The 18,927-nt window shown below is 56.6% G+C and overlaps 1 protein-coding gene across 2 annotated transcripts in view; it reads left to right on the plus strand.

Annotated features, from left to right (window-relative positions):
* Window positions 1–17,427, plus strand: part of SFXN5 (sideroflexin 5) — a 125,312-nt gene extending 107,885 nt beyond the window's left edge. Inside the window, exons 13-14 of one of the 2 annotated variants that reach the window (XM_040223932.1) lie at window positions 888–1,005; window positions 16,892–17,427. In XM_040223932.1, the coding sequence (XP_040079866.1) occupies window positions 888–1,005; window positions 16,892–16,969 (196 nt within the window). In that variant the 3' untranslated portion in view covers window positions 16,970–17,427. The remainder of the gene's footprint in view (window positions 1–887; window positions 1,006–16,891) is intronic. The other variant, XM_040223933.1, reaches the window with a different exon arrangement.
* Window positions 17,428–18,927: the final 1,500 nt, after the last annotated feature.

The raw sequence follows: 18,927 nt of genomic DNA on the forward strand, positions 1-18,927 counted from the left end.
TGTTCACTAAGACCCAGTGGATTATACAGAACGAGATGCTCTGATGGACAGCACAGGGAAGGTGGGCCCGCCAACCACTATGACATCCTCTGTCTGGAAAGCCTGTTCTGTCACAGGGCTGGGGGCCCAGCCCCAGAGGGAGGAGGCTTTCATACCCCTTTCCTCTCCAAGAATCCCTCCTTTGACACTCGCTGCAGGGACGGGTGTTAGCTGTGAGCTGGCGATGATGTGGTCAGAGGGTCCAAAGGCAGGAGCCGGAGCAGCTCAGTGACAGCACTTGCGGGGAGTCAGGAGTCCAGAGAGCAGCCCTGCCTGCCTCCTGCAGACTTGGCCTTGCCCTTGGGCAAGTCACTGTCTTCCTCTGTGGCTCTTGGGTCAAAGTTGACCAGGCGGCATGTAATCTTCCCACACCCAGAAGAGGGTAATCTCCTCCTGGCTAGGCACATGTGTGTATGCATGTTCGTGCATGCGTGAATGTGTGTGTGGTTTGCTCACTGTTTCAATACGTGCCGCCTCCAAGGACCGTCTTCCTCTGCTGTATCCCGGTAGGGTCCCCCCAGCCCCTGCACAGGAGCAGGGGTCGGCAGCCTCCTCTATCGTCTCCCCCACTCGAGGCCTTCTTTCCACAGTGGACACACAGTGGGGTGGGGCCCCCACAAGTGCTTGTTTATGAGCTGTGGTTGAGAGTTCAACAAGCAATGTTCTTCAAGGCAGGGCCTGGGGAAAGGGGTGCCAATAGGTGAAGGTCCCCAAGACAGAATTTCTCCACTGCTATTTGACTACTGGCTGGCACTGGCCCTTGGGCCCAGTGGGACCGAGTGTGGTGGCTAGTGGCCAGCTCACTCTGTCTCCGGGTCTCATGGCTCCCCCTTCTCTCTCTTCCGCAGGACAGCTCTCCTGCAGGCGCGTCCCCGGCTGCTCCTCCCCGTGCAAAGCCTTGTGTGCCTGGCAGCCTTCGGTCTGGCCCTGCCGCTGGCCATCAGCCTCTTCCCTCAGATGTCAGAGGTCAGTGGAGGGAGGGGCTCAAGGGCAGGACAGGGAAGGTTTGCAGTTTGGTCATTTATAAACCAATACTTAGTGCTGACTCCTTAGCAAGGGGCTAACTAGGCACTGGGGTTAGAACATGAATGAGATAGGCGCAGGTTCTAACCTCAAAGAATCGAGGTCAGGAAGTGAACACAATGAAGACACAAGGAATAACAAGTGAATGGTGAGTGATGTGAGGATGGGAGGTGTTCAGCTGTGGGAGAGGATAGTAGAGCCCCAAACGGCACCTAAAGAGACATGGTGTTTCATGGGGCCTAAAGGATGGGTTAGAGCTTCCCAGGTGTGTAAGAGGTGAGGGGACACATAGGCTAAAGTCACCTGGTGTGAAGGTAGGCAACTGAGGAAAGCCTGCATTTCTGGTGGAGAGTGGGGAAGATGAGGAGCTAGGTAAGGGGGCCTAGGGTCAGGTGGTGCTGGGAAGCTGGAAGCCACCACAGAGGGTAAGTGTTACCAGAAGAGCTGTGCAGAGCAGGACCAGAGTCCTGATTTTGAATGGTCCCTGGGCTTGCATGATGAGGCTGGGCTGCAGCTCCAGAGGAGAAGGAGCCTTCAGGAGGCAGTGGCGCGCGTCCAGTGAGAGGATGGTGGCTTGGACCAGGCTGTTGGCAGTGAGCATGGAGAAAAGTGGGTCCTTGAAGAGAGAGTTAGGAAGCAGCTTTATCCGGATTTGATGAAGAACTGCATGTGGTGGGAAGACAAGGAACCGGCAGGATACGCGCCTGGCTACCAGGCAGATGTAGGTACTACTTAACGAGAGGGAGACACGGAGGAGCTGACATGCGGGAGGACAGTGAGTGGAGCTGGATGCGTGCGTGGGGCTTGAGGAGCCTGCAGAACATGTGAACGGAGGCGCCCTGTGGGATTTGGCTTTGGGTCTAGAATCCAGGACAGAGGCCTGGGCTGGAAGGACAGAAGCAGGGGCCCCCAGCCTGAACAGTGGTGGAAGCCAGGGTAGCGGGTGGGACCAGTCAAGGAGTGTGTGGTGAAAAGAGGCCTCCAGAAGCACGCTGCCCAAGGACAAGTGGCCAGGGAGGTAGGGATAGAGCCAAGTGAGATTAGACGTGGGGGCGTCCTTAGACAGCAGACCTTCCTGTGAGGTTAAGCTCTGTGAGGTTGAAGAGTGTCATTGGTATCTCTGGACATGAAGGCAAACCCCATCCCAAGGGATCAGTGGGGCTCAGCGGGGGGGGGTGGTGAGGAAACAGGGTGGCAGGCTGACTGCTTGGTCTAGAGGCTTGAGATGGAAGAGAGAGAAGAGAAAGGAAGCCAAGGGGAAAGAGACAAGCAGTCCCACCACTGGAATGAGACGTGGGGTCAAAAGAGGCTTTATTTTCACTGTTTACAAATGGGAGAGACTGGAGCTTGTGCAAATGCAAAGGGAAGACCTCAGGAGAGGAGGACATTGGAAGGGGAGGAAGGAGAGCAAGTCCATGAAGTGGGGGAGGCAGGGCACGGAAAGCAGTTTGGAGGATTTGCTCAGTTTGGCAATCCCTCTCCCCTTCAGTAGGGGGAGGCAGATGCGGCTGGGGTGGAGTTCAGGGGTGGGAGGTTAAGGAAGTTGTTCTGATAGCTCCTGGGCTCTCAAGACTGAGCAGAGGAAGGAGAGTGGGAAGGGGAGGTCAGAGGTCAGAGGGCCATGGAGAAGGCTGGAGACCTTCAGAGGAAAGAGCAGGAGAGACCGAGGACCAAGGAAGTCAGAGAGCCTGGAGGGCAGGGCCAGGGGTCAGCGGAGGGGATGGGGGAGGGTTCAGGGCTGTGGGATCATCTACCCAGAGGTGCGGGGCCGGCTCCAGTTTTGTCTGGCTGGGCGAGGCGTTTGGGAGGCTGGTACGAGTTCAGGAGGAGCAGAGGACCCCAGAATCTTAGCTGGGGTGGGGTGAAGAAGCACTAGCAAGCTGAGTGAGAAGAGCAAGGTTTGGTGCAGAGGCAGACATATGGAGGCCAAGAACGACCACGGGGTCATGAACTCATGGGAGGATGGCGGCTGTGGCTGCAGCGCTGACCCTGCTCAGTCCTCGCCAGAGCGGGTGGGAGGGGTACCGGTTCCCCCAGGGAAGCTGAGGGAGGTCCTGGCTGTTACACCTAGACTGTGAGGACTGGAGACGTAGGGTCTTAAAGTAGGAGGAAGAGACCCAGCCTCCAGGCCCCAAGGAGGGTATGGACTGGTGTCACTTCCCTTCACCGAGTCCCAGAGTTTTAGGAGGAAGCTATAACGGTAAGGGGCTCCTGTCCTAGGGGCCAGCCCAAGGCACATGGATGGAAAGCAGTATCCTCATGCCCACGGGGCCCAGCCTTGCTACAAAGCCGGGGTACCCTTCCAAACCTTATAGCTCACTCCCAACGCTGAACAGCTGTATCCTGATGCTTGCTGCTGCTACTGCTGCTAAGTCGCTGCAGTCGTGTCCGACTCTGTGCGACCCCATAGACGGCAGCCCACCACGCTCCCCCGTCCCTGGGATTCTCCAGGCAAGAACACTGGAGTGAGTTGCCATTTCCTTCTCCAATGCATGAAAGTGAAAAGTGAAAGTGAAGTCGCTCAGTCGTGTCTGACTCTTAGCGACCCCATGGACTGCAGCCCACCAGGCTCCTCCGTCCATGGTATTTTCCAGGCAAGAGTGCTGGAGTGGGGTGCCATTGCCTATCCTGATGCTTAGGGACTCCAAATGGAGCTGGGGGTTCCAGGTTGCCTGGGAGCTCTGACGATGGGAGGGAGGGCACTTCTTAGTGGTCCCAGCATCCCCATGTGGAAGAGCTGAGCCCATGCTCTCCATGGTCATAAACTGCATCTCCGTGCCGTTGGGCCGTGTCTGCAGTTCTGGGCAAGAGTTGAGTGCCCCAGGTGCTTCAAGCACCCCTGTGTTCAGAAGCCTCAAGTAGCTCCCATAGCTCTACCTGACTGCACAGGGTAGGGACCCAGGGCAGAGAAAGCTCACGAGGGAACTGGAGCCTGTCCCATTGGAAGAATTTTCAAGGTCATCCAGTTTAGCACCCCCCTGGCTCTCTGTGGGGGGAAATGGAGGCCCAGAGAAGCTGAGGGTCCAGCCCAGAGTCACAGATAAGCCAGGAACTGATGTGGAGAATACCTCAGAGGCTGGCTCCCAGTTCAGAGCTCCCAGGAGGTGTTCCATCTGCTTGTTTCGTGGGATTTTTCTCTCTTACTCTTTTCACCTACCCTGGGGCAGTGAGAGAGGAGGGAGCTGGGGCCTCCCTGTGCTGGTGGAGTCTAGAGCTGTAGGTCTTTGGAGGGTGCTCCTCTGGGACAAATAACAGAGAAATGGCCGTAGTCCAGCCACCCCAGCCTCCAGCTCTGGCTGCCAAGAGGTGATCTAAGGGAGCAATGTCCAGGCTCCTTCCTTCCCCCGTGCCTGCCACAAGTAGGCGTGGAAGTTAGTTCTGGGTGTCTAACCAAAGTTCCTCTCATTGCAACCCAAGCCTCTTTCTCTAGATTGAAAAGAGTGTAGTCATTTTGTAATAAATCTCTAGAACTTTCTCTGAGAAAGGAGGGTAGGGACGTGATTTTCAGGCTCCTCCTCACCTGCATCAGCCCCACAGAATGCAGGCCAGCCTGTGCATTATGGGGTGTTTGGAGGCCTGTCTCTGACCTATGGCACTAAGGCCATCAGGCCGAGAGGACCTGGTTCCCTCTTTCTTCCTCCCAATTAATTCTCTCTAACGAGGTGCTGCTTGTGCTGTGTGGGGATCACGTCTCACATCCCAGAAGCCAGTGGGATTTGCCACAATGAGTCTGGACTTGCTTGGGCTGACCCAACCTTGCCAAGAGCCACCAAGGCTGTCAATAGGAGTAGTCTCTGGCACACTAATTAATTAATTAGGTGACCTGGAGATGGAATTTAGGAACTGGTTCCTAGAATGGCTGGCCTGCAGTGATTGGTGTGGGGTTTCCAACCCACTAACCCCAGGAGTTGAGGAAAAAACTTCAATCCCCTCTGCAATCTCTGGGAGAGTTTTGTCTACTCTTTTCAAACTAGTATTTCTGCCTATTAAAATGGTGCTAATTTTAAAATTAAAATTGCAAATGATAATAATTACAGCTACCATTTACTAAACATCTACTAGGCCAGGCAGCATGGTGGGGTCTCTGAGTGTCTTGTATTAAATCTTCCTAATATTCCTTAAGTCAAGGGAGTATTCCTGTTTATTAAGGGGTGTTGCCTAGACAGTTAGATATATGTGTCTCAGGCTTAGGGAGAGATTTTGGCTGGGGAACATGGAACCTTTGATGCATGGGGGAGACTAAAGCCCTGGAAGTGTCGAGGTTGCCATGGGAGGCAAAAAAGCTGTCTTAAAAAGGGCAGGAGCAGCTAGGGGAGAAACCTGATGAGCGTTTTCATGGACACTGAGGACAAGGCCATTCTGAGGAGGAGGGGGCTCCCTGCAAGTGAGCTGCTGCAGAGGGGACTAGCAGCGGTTGACAAGACTTGGCAGCCTGGGGGTGTAGCTGGACAAAGCAGCTGAGGAGGCAAAGTGGTGGTCAGGATTCGGTCTCTGTTCCAAGAAATGAGCTCAGGAATGGGAAGCCACTGGAGAACAGCAACGAAAATGTCACTCGCCGGTGTTCTGTGAGATGGCCAAGGGAGGGGACACATCGGGTGGCCGCTGTCCTGTGAGATGGGGGTTGGGAGCCCCGGAAGAGGGCCGTGATGGGGAAGGAGTCATACAGCCCAGGGCGGAAAGGCCTGGCCTCCCGGGGGTCCTGGGGTCCAGTAAGCAGAGGGGCCTGGTTGATATGGTGGTGAAATGTGGATCCAGAACATGACTCCTGCAAGGCAGGACCAGTATTATTCCGTGTTTACAACTGAGAAAACTGAGGCATATAAGCAATGTGCCCAAGGCCCAGAGGTGGTAATAATGGAGGGACTCTGTATTCACAGAAGGATTCCAGAACCCTCCCAGTCTACCCCCACCTTACTGTCAAGTGAGAAGGCACAGGTCTGAACCCCAAAGGGCTCCTTGCTAATTTGCCAGTAGGAACTTTCCAGTGCCCTCCCCTAGCCCTCCTCCTTCATGGGGAATCCATGTCCACATTCACAGGGACCTTTGTTCTCTAATCCAGAGCTGAGGTCAGGTGGGCCTATAGGCCAGCAGTTTGGGTAGGAAGCTTCCTTAGGAGCTTGAGTGTGAGAATGAGGAAGCAAGGTCTGGCCTCCCTTCTGAGCCCCAGTCCTGTCACAGGGAATGTGGGGTGTGTCCTGGTGGACCCTGGCACCTGCAGGTTAAGGCTATGGGGCATTGGCCAAGGCCAACTCAGCCAGGCTGCGCCCAGGCAGCGATGGGCCCATCTGCATCCCTGCCACAGACATTGGGGTGCTTTCCCCTTTTCCTTGTAATTGGGAGGGCTGTGTCATAGCCCCTGCTCTCAGGGAGCTCTGTTCTGGGGAGGCAGATAGAAACCCAATAACCAAGGAGTGTCGAGTGTGGCGCAGCTAAGATGGAAATAAAGCAGGGTGCAATGCTGGAGCTCGCCCAGGGCTGCGCTGGTCGCAGAGGCCGCCCTGTGGCGTGTGGGGCCTGGTTTGTTTGACCTTTCTGGCCCTGCCCTCTCTGGAGATTGGGGCTCTGGGCTCCAGGCCAGTGTGGCCAGCTCTGTCCTGCCCACACATATACACACACACGTGCTGGTGCCTTGGGTCCCTCAAGGGAGATGTCGAAGGTCCTGTCTCCGGGCCCGTGGGCTTGGCTGACCTGGGGATGACGAACGTCCCTCCCGCTCTGACAGCCAGCGTGCCCCACCTGGGAGCACTTCCAATCCCATTTAATGAACCTCTTGTCTCCGCACAGCAAGAGGCAGCACCTTTGGCAAGTGCCCTGCCCGCGGCCCTGCCTGCTCTGTCTCCATCTCTCTTTGTGCCTCTCTCCCTCGATTCCTCTGGGCTCCCTCCCACCCCATTCCCCTCTCTTCCCCCTGCGGTTCCCCCGGGAGCTTGGGGGGCTGGGGGACCGGGCAGCACATGCAAGCTGGAGCCATTGTTCGACAATCTGTTTTTGTCTTCATCTTGTTGGCAGGCGGCAGGAGAGGAGCAAAAGGTTAATGAGACACTGTGCAGCGGGATTACCGCGACGGCGAGCGGCGGGCGGGCGAGCCAGCCGTGGTGACAGGGAACTAATTAGGAGCAGTTTAACAGGAGGAAAAAGTGAGATCTCCTCTTCACCAACTGTCAATAATTAGCTGGTTTGGTGAGGTTGAAATGTGTCCACAGGAAAAGGTGGGGCTTTTCTGTGGACGAGTGAGGCTCAGGGGTCCAGGGGCCCCTGGGGGCTCTGTCCTGTCCCTAGGTGGGGTTCAGGCTGGGGGCTGCCCCACGTGCCCCGGGTATGCCCTCCTCCCCTCTGCCTGGCATCCCCCCACCTCAACTCTCTGTGTGAGTTTGGGCTTCACCCCAAGACCTCCGTTTCCTTTGCCACAAGATGAAGGGTTGGAAGTAAGCTTTCTCCTGGTTCTGTCCATTAGGATTCTGGAAGTGAACCCATGAAACTGGGCCCTGGTACTGGAGTCAGGAGAGCTGATGGCAGGCTGTAGGACCTTAAGTCAGATGCTGACTGTAGGGTGCTTCTCTGGTAATGTGGGTGCACCACCCTCTGGGGCCAGGCATGGCTTGTGAACGGTGCCGAGTGGTGAATGGGCAGACCCTTCCTTGGAATATGTCTTGGGGCCCCTGGCCCCTCACTCAGCTCCTCAGCCCTCCCAGCAGCAACAGAGGTGGGAGAGAGTGGCTGGACTGCCTCTGTAGGGCTGGGGGCTCCCCGAGTGTGTGCACGCCTCTCTCTCTCCCCGCACCAGCTTCGCAGGGTCTGTGTGGGGCCAAGGAGTCTAGCAGCGAGGGTTGTTGCCCTGTGATTGTTGACTGTTGATTGTTGGTTTGTTGGTTCCTGACACCTCAGCAGGGAACCCCTCCTCTGTCCCTCCAGGCTCTGCCAAACACCTTGACAGGAAGAAAAGACATCATCTGAGCCCCCCAGGGCTTCCTGCTCAGAGCTCCCCTGTCAGCCCTGCTAACCCCCAACCTCTCCCTCTCAGCTGAGCCCTTCTTTAACTCAGCCCTGGAGGGTCCAGGGCACCAGAAGCTCAGGCCCTCCCGTGTCCTCACTCTAGTCACCCTGGTCTCAGAGATTGGCTTTTAGAGGTCACATGCATGCTATAGATGAGGTGTTTGAAGGTCAAGCTTAGCCATGCCCATGCTCACTCCCCTCCTCCTCCCAAGTCCCCCTCCCAGCTTCCATAGTTAAGAAACAAAGAGGCACACCATCCCTGTATGGGAAAAAAATGTGGGTACCCCCAGTGGGTACCAGAGCCTCCACCATCTATCTCCTCATCACTAGCCTTGAAGAAAATGAGAGCAACCAGCTTGGCTGGAAGCTGTAACCTGCCAGAAGCAAATGTCTCTGCTAGTTTGCCTCTTTTTCTCTGAGAAAGCCTTTGAATTCCCAACCAAGAATGGAGAAGAGTTGGGAATGAGCTCAGGTTCATATTCAGGTCTCCCCAGGTGGCACTAGTGGTAAAGGACCTGCCTGCCAGTGCAGGAGACGTGAGAGACACGGGTTCGATCCCTGGGTCAGGAAGATCCCTGGAGGAGGGCATGGCAGCCCACTGCAGCATCCTTGCCTGGAGAATCCCATGGACAGAGGGGCCTGGTGGGCTACAGTCCATAGGGTCGCAAAGTGTCAGACATGACTGCACTTAGCACGCAAGCTGTTCTGGAAGAGGTTCCTTCTCCAGGAAGTCCTCCCTGATGAGCCCCACTAGGGTCTGTCTCTCCCCACACGTGTAGACTCTGGTCACATGTTTCCTGCATCCCAGCTCCCTCCCCAGGATGGTAGTACTGTCTCCGGGTATCGGGGTATCGGGTATCGCTAAGGCTAAGAACTGGCGCTATTTATCAACACCTCATGCAGAGCATGGCTTATCTGGGCTCACCTTGATTGCTTCCTGCTTCTCTCACTCTTCCAGGGCTGACACGAGGCCAGAGCGATGTCTAGGGGGTATCGTGTCCCTCTTAGGTCCACCAAGACTGACCATCTCCGAGAGCAGGTGTTTCCTCCCCTCCAATCTCAAATCCATTTCCTACTTTGCTTGGAGATGTTTGTTAGGGGCTCTTCTCCTTTACTGCTTTAATCAGTCCCTATTGAACTCTGAAGTGGGCTATTTTTGCCATCAGAAATCTGCCGCCTCCCCGCCCGCTGCTTTCTTGGAGTTTGCCCACAGGACCCCCCAGGAGGGATGGATGGGAATGGCAAAGCCGCTCGGAGCCCAGGAACGCCAACGCCACCTGTCATGTTGCCTGTTCTGCACACCCCCACCCCAAACCTGCGCGTGCACGCAAGCCCACACACAAGCACGTGCACGAACATGCACACACGTGCCCTGGTGACAGGCATCAGCAGGGCCACCTCTCAGCCCATCCCTCCCCAGTTCTTTCCAGGACCTTCTAGAACACCTATCTAAATAGAGGCCAGGAAGGAAGGAGGCTTGGTTATGCAAAGCTTTCGCGGAGACAATTAAACGGGTCAGTGTATGTGAAGAGTTTAGGGTGTACCTGGCCCACAGCAAGGGCGCAGTCCTGTGAGCTGTGAGGAGACACAGGTAACCAAGACCTAGGCTGGTGGTGGGATAACCATGGCGTCCTGCCTTCCTTAAGCAGGTTTTCTAAGCCTCCAAATTGTTCTCTCATCCATTTCTTGGTATTATCCACATTGCAGCCCCAGGAGAGTAGAAAATCTCCCAGGGGAGATTCCCCACATACGGGGAAACTGAGACCTGAAGAAGATGGAGACGGTAGAACGATTCTGAGGTTGGCCCACCAGGGGGCCCCTCAGGAGTTCCAGATGGGGAGGGGGCTCTGCACATTCCCTGGATGCACATTGCCTGGCGGGGGCAGGGGGATGGAAAATATAACATAGGAGCCCTGGACCTGAGGAATGCAGTTTGGTTCAACTTTTATCAAGGACTGACTATGCACAGGGTGACCGGAACTACCCTTAATGGCCCACACAGACGTGGGGTGGGGGACCCCGGGAGTCACAGCTGGTAAGAGTACAAATCAGTGTGTAGCTGGGGGTGTGATGGAGATGAAACAAGTGCCAGGGGTACCAGAGGCAACAGCAATGGATTTGGTCTGAGACGATCAGGGGAGGCTTCCTGGAGGTGGCAGGCAGCCTTAGCGGATTAGGCCTCAAAGCCTGAACACGTGATGGAGAGGAGTTGGTGAGTGAGGAGGCAGGAGAAGGTGGCAGAAGGCCTCGAGTGTGCAGTCGATGAATCTGACATTCATTGGGAAGGCAGTGGGGCCCAGCGCCACCACTGGAGGCCTGACCCGGGGATCTAGGCTCAGGCCCCAGCTGCTCCCCAGCCCTGGCCTAACACCCCTGTCCTCTGAGAATGCTCAGGGTGATGCTCAGGCCCGGGTGTGCATATCTAAGCAGGACTTGAGGTCTGCCCAGCCCTGGTGAGAGAGGGTGGTTTGCAGCTGCCCAGTGGGCAAGTTGGTTCCGTGCTTGGCAGAGTTGGACAAGTTGGTGCCGGCTTGGGCTTTGGATCTGTGTCAATGTTGCCACCACCTGCAGACCTTCAGAGGCCCAGAACCCTGACCAGGAGCAGGAGGCAGCTTTGAGCCATGTCACAGGGTCATGCGTATCACCCCACCCCCTGCCCAGCGCCTTTGAAAGGGAGGCAGAAAAGCCACCAGAAGAAAGGCAAGGAGGAGGAACTTCTTTGTAGTAGGTAAAAGCCCCAGAGAATGGGGCACAGACCGGGGATCCAGTTTCCTGTTTATGTCTCAGCACCTTAGCTCCAGGTTCAAATATGTAAACTATCCGCTGGCTGCGGACTGCAGGTGTGTGTGTGCTCCCAGGCTGCAGAGGCAGAGGTGGCCCCACACACATTCCTGCCTCTGCCCCCCATCCAAGATGAGCCAGGAGACAGAGGCGAGTAGCTCAGGGTTAACCCTTCCAGCGCCACCAAGGAAGCCCGTCCGGCCTCTCCAGGGTGCTCTGGGGCCAGTGGGCCTGGGGGTACTCCGGGGAGGCTGGTGCTTCCTGCTTGCTGCCTCTGACCTTAGATGCAGCTGGAAGTCTGGGGCTATCTGCTCCACGGGGAGCAGAGTCTGAGCCGGGTCTGGAGACCAGGGTGGGGCCTCGGCTGGGGAAGGCATCTGGATGAGGCTGTGGGAGCCAGGGTGCAGTTCTGCCTGGCAGTCCGTGAGTGTGAGCAGGACAGCACTGCTCATCCCAAGGCAAAGCGGGGCCGTCCCCAGCAACCCGTGTCTTCCTGACACCCCCAGTTCTGGGGTGGGGTACCGTCAGCCAGTGCTGCCGGATCACTTCAGCCAGGGCTCTGGCTCCCCATCCTAGACGTCCCTTCTCTCGAGGCCCGGGCTGCTGGTAGACAGGCTCCTGAGGCGGGGTTTATCAGATGAAGGAAGGGACCCATAGGTTCCTGCAGGCCCCCTGGGCTGCTTGCACTGGGTCACCCTTCTCCCTGTGGCTACTCCTTGTCCAGCCTTCTTTCTCCTTGTCACCTTCTCCCCAGAGGAGGCCCTTCAGAGCTTCTCTGTGGTCAAGCCCCTGCCCTTGGTCCCCTCCCCAGGGGTTCTAGTCTTCTGGGCTGAGGCTAGTGGCCTCTCCTTGCTACACACTCCTCTCACTGGGCCTTGGCCTCTCCCTCCATCCACAACCCACCTGTGAGCCGCTGTGGCTGTCACACCATTTGTTCTGCTGCTGACGTAGCTCGTGAACCAGGGGGAGCCCCCGAGAACACATTCCCGTCTCTGCTTCGGGGCCCTGGCGCTGCTTAGCTGCCCTCTCTCAGTACCTGAATCACGTTCATTTACCAGCACAGCCCTGGATATGATTTCTGTGGAGGAGACTCAGGCCCACCCCACCCCCCACCACCAACCGCAGAGAGGTGATCGTCAAAGGGCAGGTAGCACAGGGGTCCCTGCCCCGGCCTCCCCGGCTGAGCCCAGTGGTGAGGACCCCCAGTGGTCCCAGCATCCGTGAGTCCAGGAGATGCTGGGGCATTGGCTCAAGCCCCAGCTATGGTCAGAGAATGGGAGAGGCCTTAACCAATGACCAGTTGAACTGGCCTGTGATAGAAGTGAGAGGCTAAGTGAGGGTTAGGAGTCCTCCTGGATTTTAGGAGGTCACCGAATCCCACCCAAATCCCACCCAAATCCCTCTGTCAAGACCAAAGACTAAAGACTCTCAGTCCTCACCTCAGGCCATTCTGTTTGCCTGATGTCCATGCTGGCTGTTGTCTGTGGCACCCTCCATCACTGTCTCTGCTCCTTGGGCTGGACCCCCAAGGCCACCATCATGGGCTTGTTCCCTATACCCGCCCCTCAAATGTGCCTGTTCCCTCGGCCTGGCGCCCTCCCCTGCCATCTGCTCTTCTGGGCAAGCTCCTCTACTCCGGGGCTCCGACTGTGCTCTCACATCCCGGGCTCACTCTTCTGCCCAGGGCCCTGCCCAGAGCTCCACCCCCAAGACCTGCCTGCCTCCCCTGCTCCTCAACCTGGGGGACCAAGCCTACCACACTCCCACTCCGACCCGCCCCCCATATTCCCCTGCCTCTGAGAATGGCATCACCAGCCACCCCGGCTCCCGAGCTAGAATTAGGAATCATCCAACGCACAGTCATCCTCCACACCTCCCTCTCACCCCCACATGGAATTGGTCATCAACTCCTGTGGCTTTTGTCTTCAGAAAGGATCCCTGCACACCCTCCCGTCAGCCCCCACTGGCGGCATCATAGGGAAGACCTGGCACCTTTCTCTGATGCCTGCAGCTGCCCCCTCACTCCTCCATCCTACCACCACCATCAAGATGGGGATCTTGGACCACCCCTGCTCAGAAGCCTTGCATGGCTCCCTATTGCCCTCAGATAAAATGCTGACATCTTCAGTGGCCTGTGAGGGCCTGCCTGTCTCAGCTCCGCCTCCATTTCTTCCACATTCCAACCTGTCCACCATTGCCTACACCAAACATGCCATGCTGGCCAGCTAATGCTTTTCTCTTCCCCAGCAAGCTTTTCCTGCACTCTCTCATCAAAACGCCTATCGCTTCCTGGCTTCCCTCCCCTGAGAAGTCTTCCTTTCCCGTTCTTTCATCAGCGCATGTTAACCCCCAGTGTGTGGTAACTCCTCCCCAGTTGCCATGGCACTTTGTCTCTCTGGAATCCATCTGCTTTCCTGTCTGACTCCTCCCCTAGACTTGAAGCTTCTCAAGGGCACGGGCTGGTCTTGTCCATCTCAGGGTGCCCAGCCCAGTGTATGGCGTTGGCAGCCATAGCATCTGCTACTTAAGGGCCGACTGAATTGAAATGAGAGGAAGAGCCTTAGATGCCATCTGTCCCCAGGTGCCTGCTCCTGAGTTGAGGGCCTCGACCACCGCCCTTCCCCGCAGCCTTCCCATTGCCTGCTTTACCCCCGCTTCCCTCCTACCTGCTGTCCTCAGCTCAGTGGGGAGCTGGAGGGGGGCGCCTGGGTCTGCGACAGCTCCACTGAGAGGATGAGGTCTCGTCTCCACCAGGGCCAGCGCTCTCCAGGGAACAGGCCGAGGAGGCTGTGGCCCTGGCCCGCGGTCCTCCACCATGGTGGTGAGCAGCCTCTCGGATTTTAGTGCGGGACTCAGTGCTTCAGTGAAAGCCGGCATGGGAAGTTGCTAATAATGGCACTAAAATAAAATATGCTACATCTGTTATGGGTAGCAGAACAAAATTAGCTGCTCACACCTCTGACATCCAAGATGTCTTAACTTAAAATACTCCTTGGCTTACTTTACATCATTTACTGATTATATTTAAAAGAAATACAATTTTGCAATTACTGTTCTTTCCAGCGTGATATCTATGCATCATTTTCCTTTTATGTTTATATATTTCTCCTTCATTAGTGCAGTCTGAAGGGTGATTAGGATTCTTCAAACATTTTACAGAGGTTAAACGTTGATTAAGATTTAATTATTACTGTAAATAGCTTGGAATGACATATGGTGCAAAAGCCTGACATATGTGCATTTGAATAAATGAAGTGCTATTTCCCAGGATGCCTCAGTAGCTGTTTAACAGCTTTCCCGAAGGGTTATGTTACACCTCATGGTAAGATTGCTGGGATGTTATATTTTGTTGGTTTTTGCAGCTGAAAGCTAAGAACAGTTTTCCAGTTTTTTAAAAACATTGAATATTTTAAATACCTAAATTGTTTTGCACAAATTTTTGCTAATTTGTCTAACTAGGTTAAACATTTTCAAAAGCATTTAGATTTTTAAGCGTGGGCGCTGTGCATTGTGTCAGTGGCAGCATGGGGACGAGGGGAGCTGGTGGGGTGGAGAGGACTCGGAGGCCAGCAGGGTGTGCAGGGAGGAGGTGGTTTGAGGAGAGCGGGTGGGGAAGAGGCCTGGGCCCTGAGCCTGGTTCTTGTCTCTTTGGCCTTCTCAAGTGGCCTGTGTATTGAGGTACCAGAGACCACAGGAGAGGGTCCCTGCCAGCTGCAGTCCACAGTGAATCCCCTCTTGTCTGGCCTCAGACCTGACTGAGTTCTCCGAAAGCTGGGCCAGGCTATGGCACCTCCTGCCTGCTCCCCAGGGCTGCCGTGTCTTGATATATAGCAGGTACCTGGGACCAGACTCAGCTGAGCTGACTTACAGCTGGTGCTTCCTGATTCAACCCAGGGCAGGGGTCAGGCCGGGGCTCCTCACGGAGGAGGTGGTGCCTCCCCCCTGGCTCCCTCAGGTTTAGGGGCTCCGGCATCCCCACTGGCTCAGCCCCCAGAGCTGTGGGTCAACATCCGGGCTGCTGTGGGGACTCCCAGGGGACCCCGCCCTCCCAGTACTTCCTGCCTTTCTTCTTTCCACTCACTGACTCGACACTTGAGAGCACCCACCTACCGTCTCCCGGCCTTGAGGATGCAGGATGCACACAGCATGCTCTCGCTGCCTCGTGGCGCTTGCGATCTACCGTGGGAAGAGGAGCAGAGCAAGCAGTCAGCCTCAAATCATGTGCTACAACAAGTGTACAGAGGGAGGCAAGCGTGGGGCTGGAGAGGTGGCCGCACCCAGCCTGGATGAGGGAAGATAGCTGAAGCAGTGGCCTGGAAGCTGAGCGGAGGCCCAGGGACTCAGAGTTGGCCAGGCGAGGAAGAGGCAGAGGGGCAGCTCAGGCAGAGACTTGGGGTGTGACTAAGCCAGCGCGTCTGAGGCACTGCCAGGGGTAGGTGTGCCGTGTCTCCAGTCCCTCGGACAGGGTGGCGAGTTGGAGGCAGGGTCTGGGTCCCTGAGGGCAGTGGTGGCGGTGAGCCCTTTCATAACAAAGAGAGGCATGATCGGACTTGCTGCTGAGAAGGCTCACCCTGGCTGTGGTGGAAGAGGGGCTGGAGGGGGTGAGACAGTGAGGGGAGGGAAGGAGAGTGGAGATCTGGAAGTCCCCGGGGCCCTGGCCAGAGCACCGTTGGATGGTGGTGTGAGGCTGGGGTCGGGGAGGAGGAGACGAGGAATTCAGTTCTGTTCTAGATGGGTCGAGTGGAAGTACCTATGGAGCTGTGTGCAGGGAAGACGGACCCCAAGACCCTGAGAAGCGTCCAGTAGGTGTCACAAAAAGGGAGCTGGCAGTAAGCTTGGAGAGAAAGACTTTTGTGGAGGGGAGTGGAAACAGAAGCCAGGTTTGCTGTGGGTTGGGAAATCAGTGGGAGGTGAGGAGCTGGAGCTGCCCTTAAAGGAGTGGACAATGCCTTAAAGAAGCGTGGTTGTTATGGGGGGAGAGAGCCCCAGCGGTAGCAGGAACATGACCCGGGGTAAGGGGGCGTATCGGATGGGAAGTTCTCTGCTGATGAACAGGAGTCCCTGAAAAGGTGGGCAACAGGTGGGCCATCGGGGAGTGGTCTCCGGTGTGGGGTCCTCTGGGGGCAGGGATAGCCACAGTGGGGCAGCAGGAGGACAGATCCGGAGCAGAGTGTGGACACAGGTAGGTCATGGGTCTGACGAGACGCTGAGGGGTGCCTCGTGAGGCCTTCTGTTTTCACTCCGAGGTAGGAAGTTGAGTGGGAAGCTGAGGGCGGGGTGGCTGAAGAGAGCAGAGGAGGCTTTAGGCGGCTTCTGTGGAGAATGGGAGATGGAGCTGACCAACCATATGGCCCAGGGGTGGGGATTTTCTGGCCACTGTGAGGGTCCAGCCAAAGTCAAGGACAGTGAACGCTGAGCAGTCTCTGCTAGGTGGTCAGGTTCAAGTGGGGAGAAGGTAAGATGCATGATTGAGCTGCTCCTTCTGCCAGTCAGGCCAGAAGGGCCTTGCAGCTTGGAGAGGCTCAGGTGGTGGCCTCTCACATCCAGGCTGGAGGGGGAGGATGTGAAGAGAGCTCTAGAGAGTCTGGGGCTGGGGTCAGTGGTCTGGAAGCAGATAGGAGAGTGAGGAAGGTGCTTGGAGGGACAGGGGGTGGTGGGGTGCAAGAGGCTGGGGTTTGGATTTGAGTTTGGCTGGAACAGCCCTGGGGGTGACCAGGCCCAGGGTGTGGCCTGGGCGTGTTTTGTGCACTGTCGGGGACGAGGTCCTTGGAGATGAGGGAGACGGAAAACTCAGAAGGTAGGACTTTCCCCTACACGGACGTGCTGGCAGTGGATGAGGTACAGCTTTGGCTGGAAGGGGTGTTGTGAGCCCCTCAGCAGGACAGGAAAAGAGGGAGATGTGTCACGAGGCGGCACACGTGGGCCCTGGTTGGGGGCTGGGGGCAGAAGGAGAAGCGGCAGCACCAGGCGGTCCTGACCGCTGCTCCCAGCCCCCACTTGTCCCTTCCCTCCCATCCCCTCACCTCTCCTCTTTCTGCTCTCACTCTCTCCTCAGATCGAAACCAGCCAGTTAGAGCCTGAGATCGCCCGGGCCACGAGCAGCCGGACAGTGGTGTACAACAAGGGACTGTGAGCAGTGGCCGGCTGGCCTGGGGACAGAGCGTTGTCCAGGCTCAGAGTTGGGGGCAAGGAAGGAGTCCTGTGGGCTGCACGTGCAGGGAGAAACACGCTGACCCCCACCCCCAGTCCCAGGCCACCTGGGGGAGCACTTCCCCCACAGTGCTAGGGAGACTAATCTATTCACGAATTAACATAAGGGAGAAGAATTCTGACACATTTACTATAAAAAATAATCAAGTGCATTTCTGGGCCTTACGTGGGGTTGTCAAAACTCTACTTAGCACAATTATGTGTGAAGCTGAAAAATTGTAGAGTGCCCATGGGGTAGGGTTAGGATTCTTTTATACTTGATTTCTTTTTTATTTTTAATTAGAATCAAGCCTTGGTTACAGCTGCCCAGAGGCAGCAGGTGGTGGGAGGAGGAGAAGGCCTGGGAGCTGGTGGTCCTGGTGGCTGGGCTGCTGGATTTAAGATGCTACTGAGGCCAGGCCTGATAGCTGCCTGGGCTGGGGAGGGGAGGCAGGCAGATGAACCAGCTGTGAGGAAATTCCTCAGGAAGTGGCCCAGGAAGTCAAGGGGCACTGGAAGTTTCCTTGGGCAGCTGGCTCTGAGTGTGGCCAACCTTCATTCACGCCTCTCCTGCAAAACCAATTCCTCTGCATGAAGCCCAGTGACACACTGAGGCTGTCGTCACCTTTCCTGGAGCCCTCATCCATTTGAGACCCGAGATGATTCCAGCTCCAGGCAGGAGGCCCTAAGAGGCAGCAGTGTTTGGCGGAAACTGTACCTGCACTCTGGCCTCTGTGGGAAGGTCTTCCTTCCAGGCACAGGCTGGAAGCTGGGTGTTGGGGCTGAGGGTGGGGCTGGAGCCAGGCTGCCTGCTGTCATTTCCAGCCACTGGGTCACCTACCCAGCTCATCATTTCTAGAGCTGGAGGGACTTGTACCCAAAGCCCAGATCTCTAGGTGCCGACCTGAGAGCATCAACCCTGGAACAGCAGGCCCTAGCTCTGGCACTCATGGGCTGTGTGACCTTGGACAAGTCTACTCCCTTCACTGAGTCTCCACTTTCTGTCTGGAATCAGAGGACTGTACAGAGGCATTCCCACCTGCTCTTTCGGCTAGACTTCATCTTTGCCCATCCTGCTCAGTTGCTGGGCAGTCCAGGCACATCCCCAATGTGGACACTGGACTGGGAACGGGGCAGGCTCCTTCGGGAATGGCCAGCGGTTGGCCTCAGCACTGAAACCTTGCCCTTCTGTATGTGAACATCCTGGGAGCACCTGACCTTTGCCAAACACTCTACAGTTCTGAAGCAGGGGGCAGAGTGCCTGCCTGGGCCTGCGTGTGCGCACGTGCCCATGCCTTCGCCTCTCACTGTGCACAGGTCTCCGAGGCCCCTTGCTGCGGGCTCCCCCAGGCAGGCCAGGAAAGAGGAGAGCTCTGCAGGAGCTTTGCAGAGGGAAGCAGGGCCTGCGGTCAGGATGAACAGGATAACCCCCCTGCCACACCCCCATCTGAAAGGCCCAAACAAAGAGGAAGCCTGGCCTCCAGGCATCCCTCACCTGGCCCTAGCTGGAGTGCAGCCTTTGATATGCAGCCTCTGCTCCCCTGGTGACTTCACCCTGAGAGACCTGGGCAGAGATGAACACACACTGTTCATCTACCTGCAGGAAAGGACCAGTGCAGGGCAGAAAGTGCGTGGCCATGGGCAGCTCTTCCTGTCTTTAGGGCAGGGCAGTTGTGAGGTGGGCCTTCCACAGGCATTGACACCGCGTACCCCCAGAAGCCCCTGCTGCTCTCTCCTCCCAGCCAGACCCTGGTGCCCCCCAGCTAGCTCTGCAGGATACTGCTCTGAGGGCTCCCCACCTTCTGAAAGAGCAGCCCATCAGTAAAGGCAGAAGGTGGAGACAAGCATGGAGGGCGTGAGCAGTGTTGGACGGGCAGGTGGTTTCAGCTAATCCCCCTGTAT

The sequence above is a fragment of the Oryx dammah genome, unplaced genomic scaffold, assembly GCF_014754425.2.
Source record: "Oryx dammah isolate SB20612 unplaced genomic scaffold, SCBI_Odam_1.1 HiC_scaffold_25, whole genome shotgun sequence".
Classification (NCBI taxonomy): domain Eukaryota; kingdom Metazoa; phylum Chordata; class Mammalia; order Artiodactyla; family Bovidae; genus Oryx; species Oryx dammah.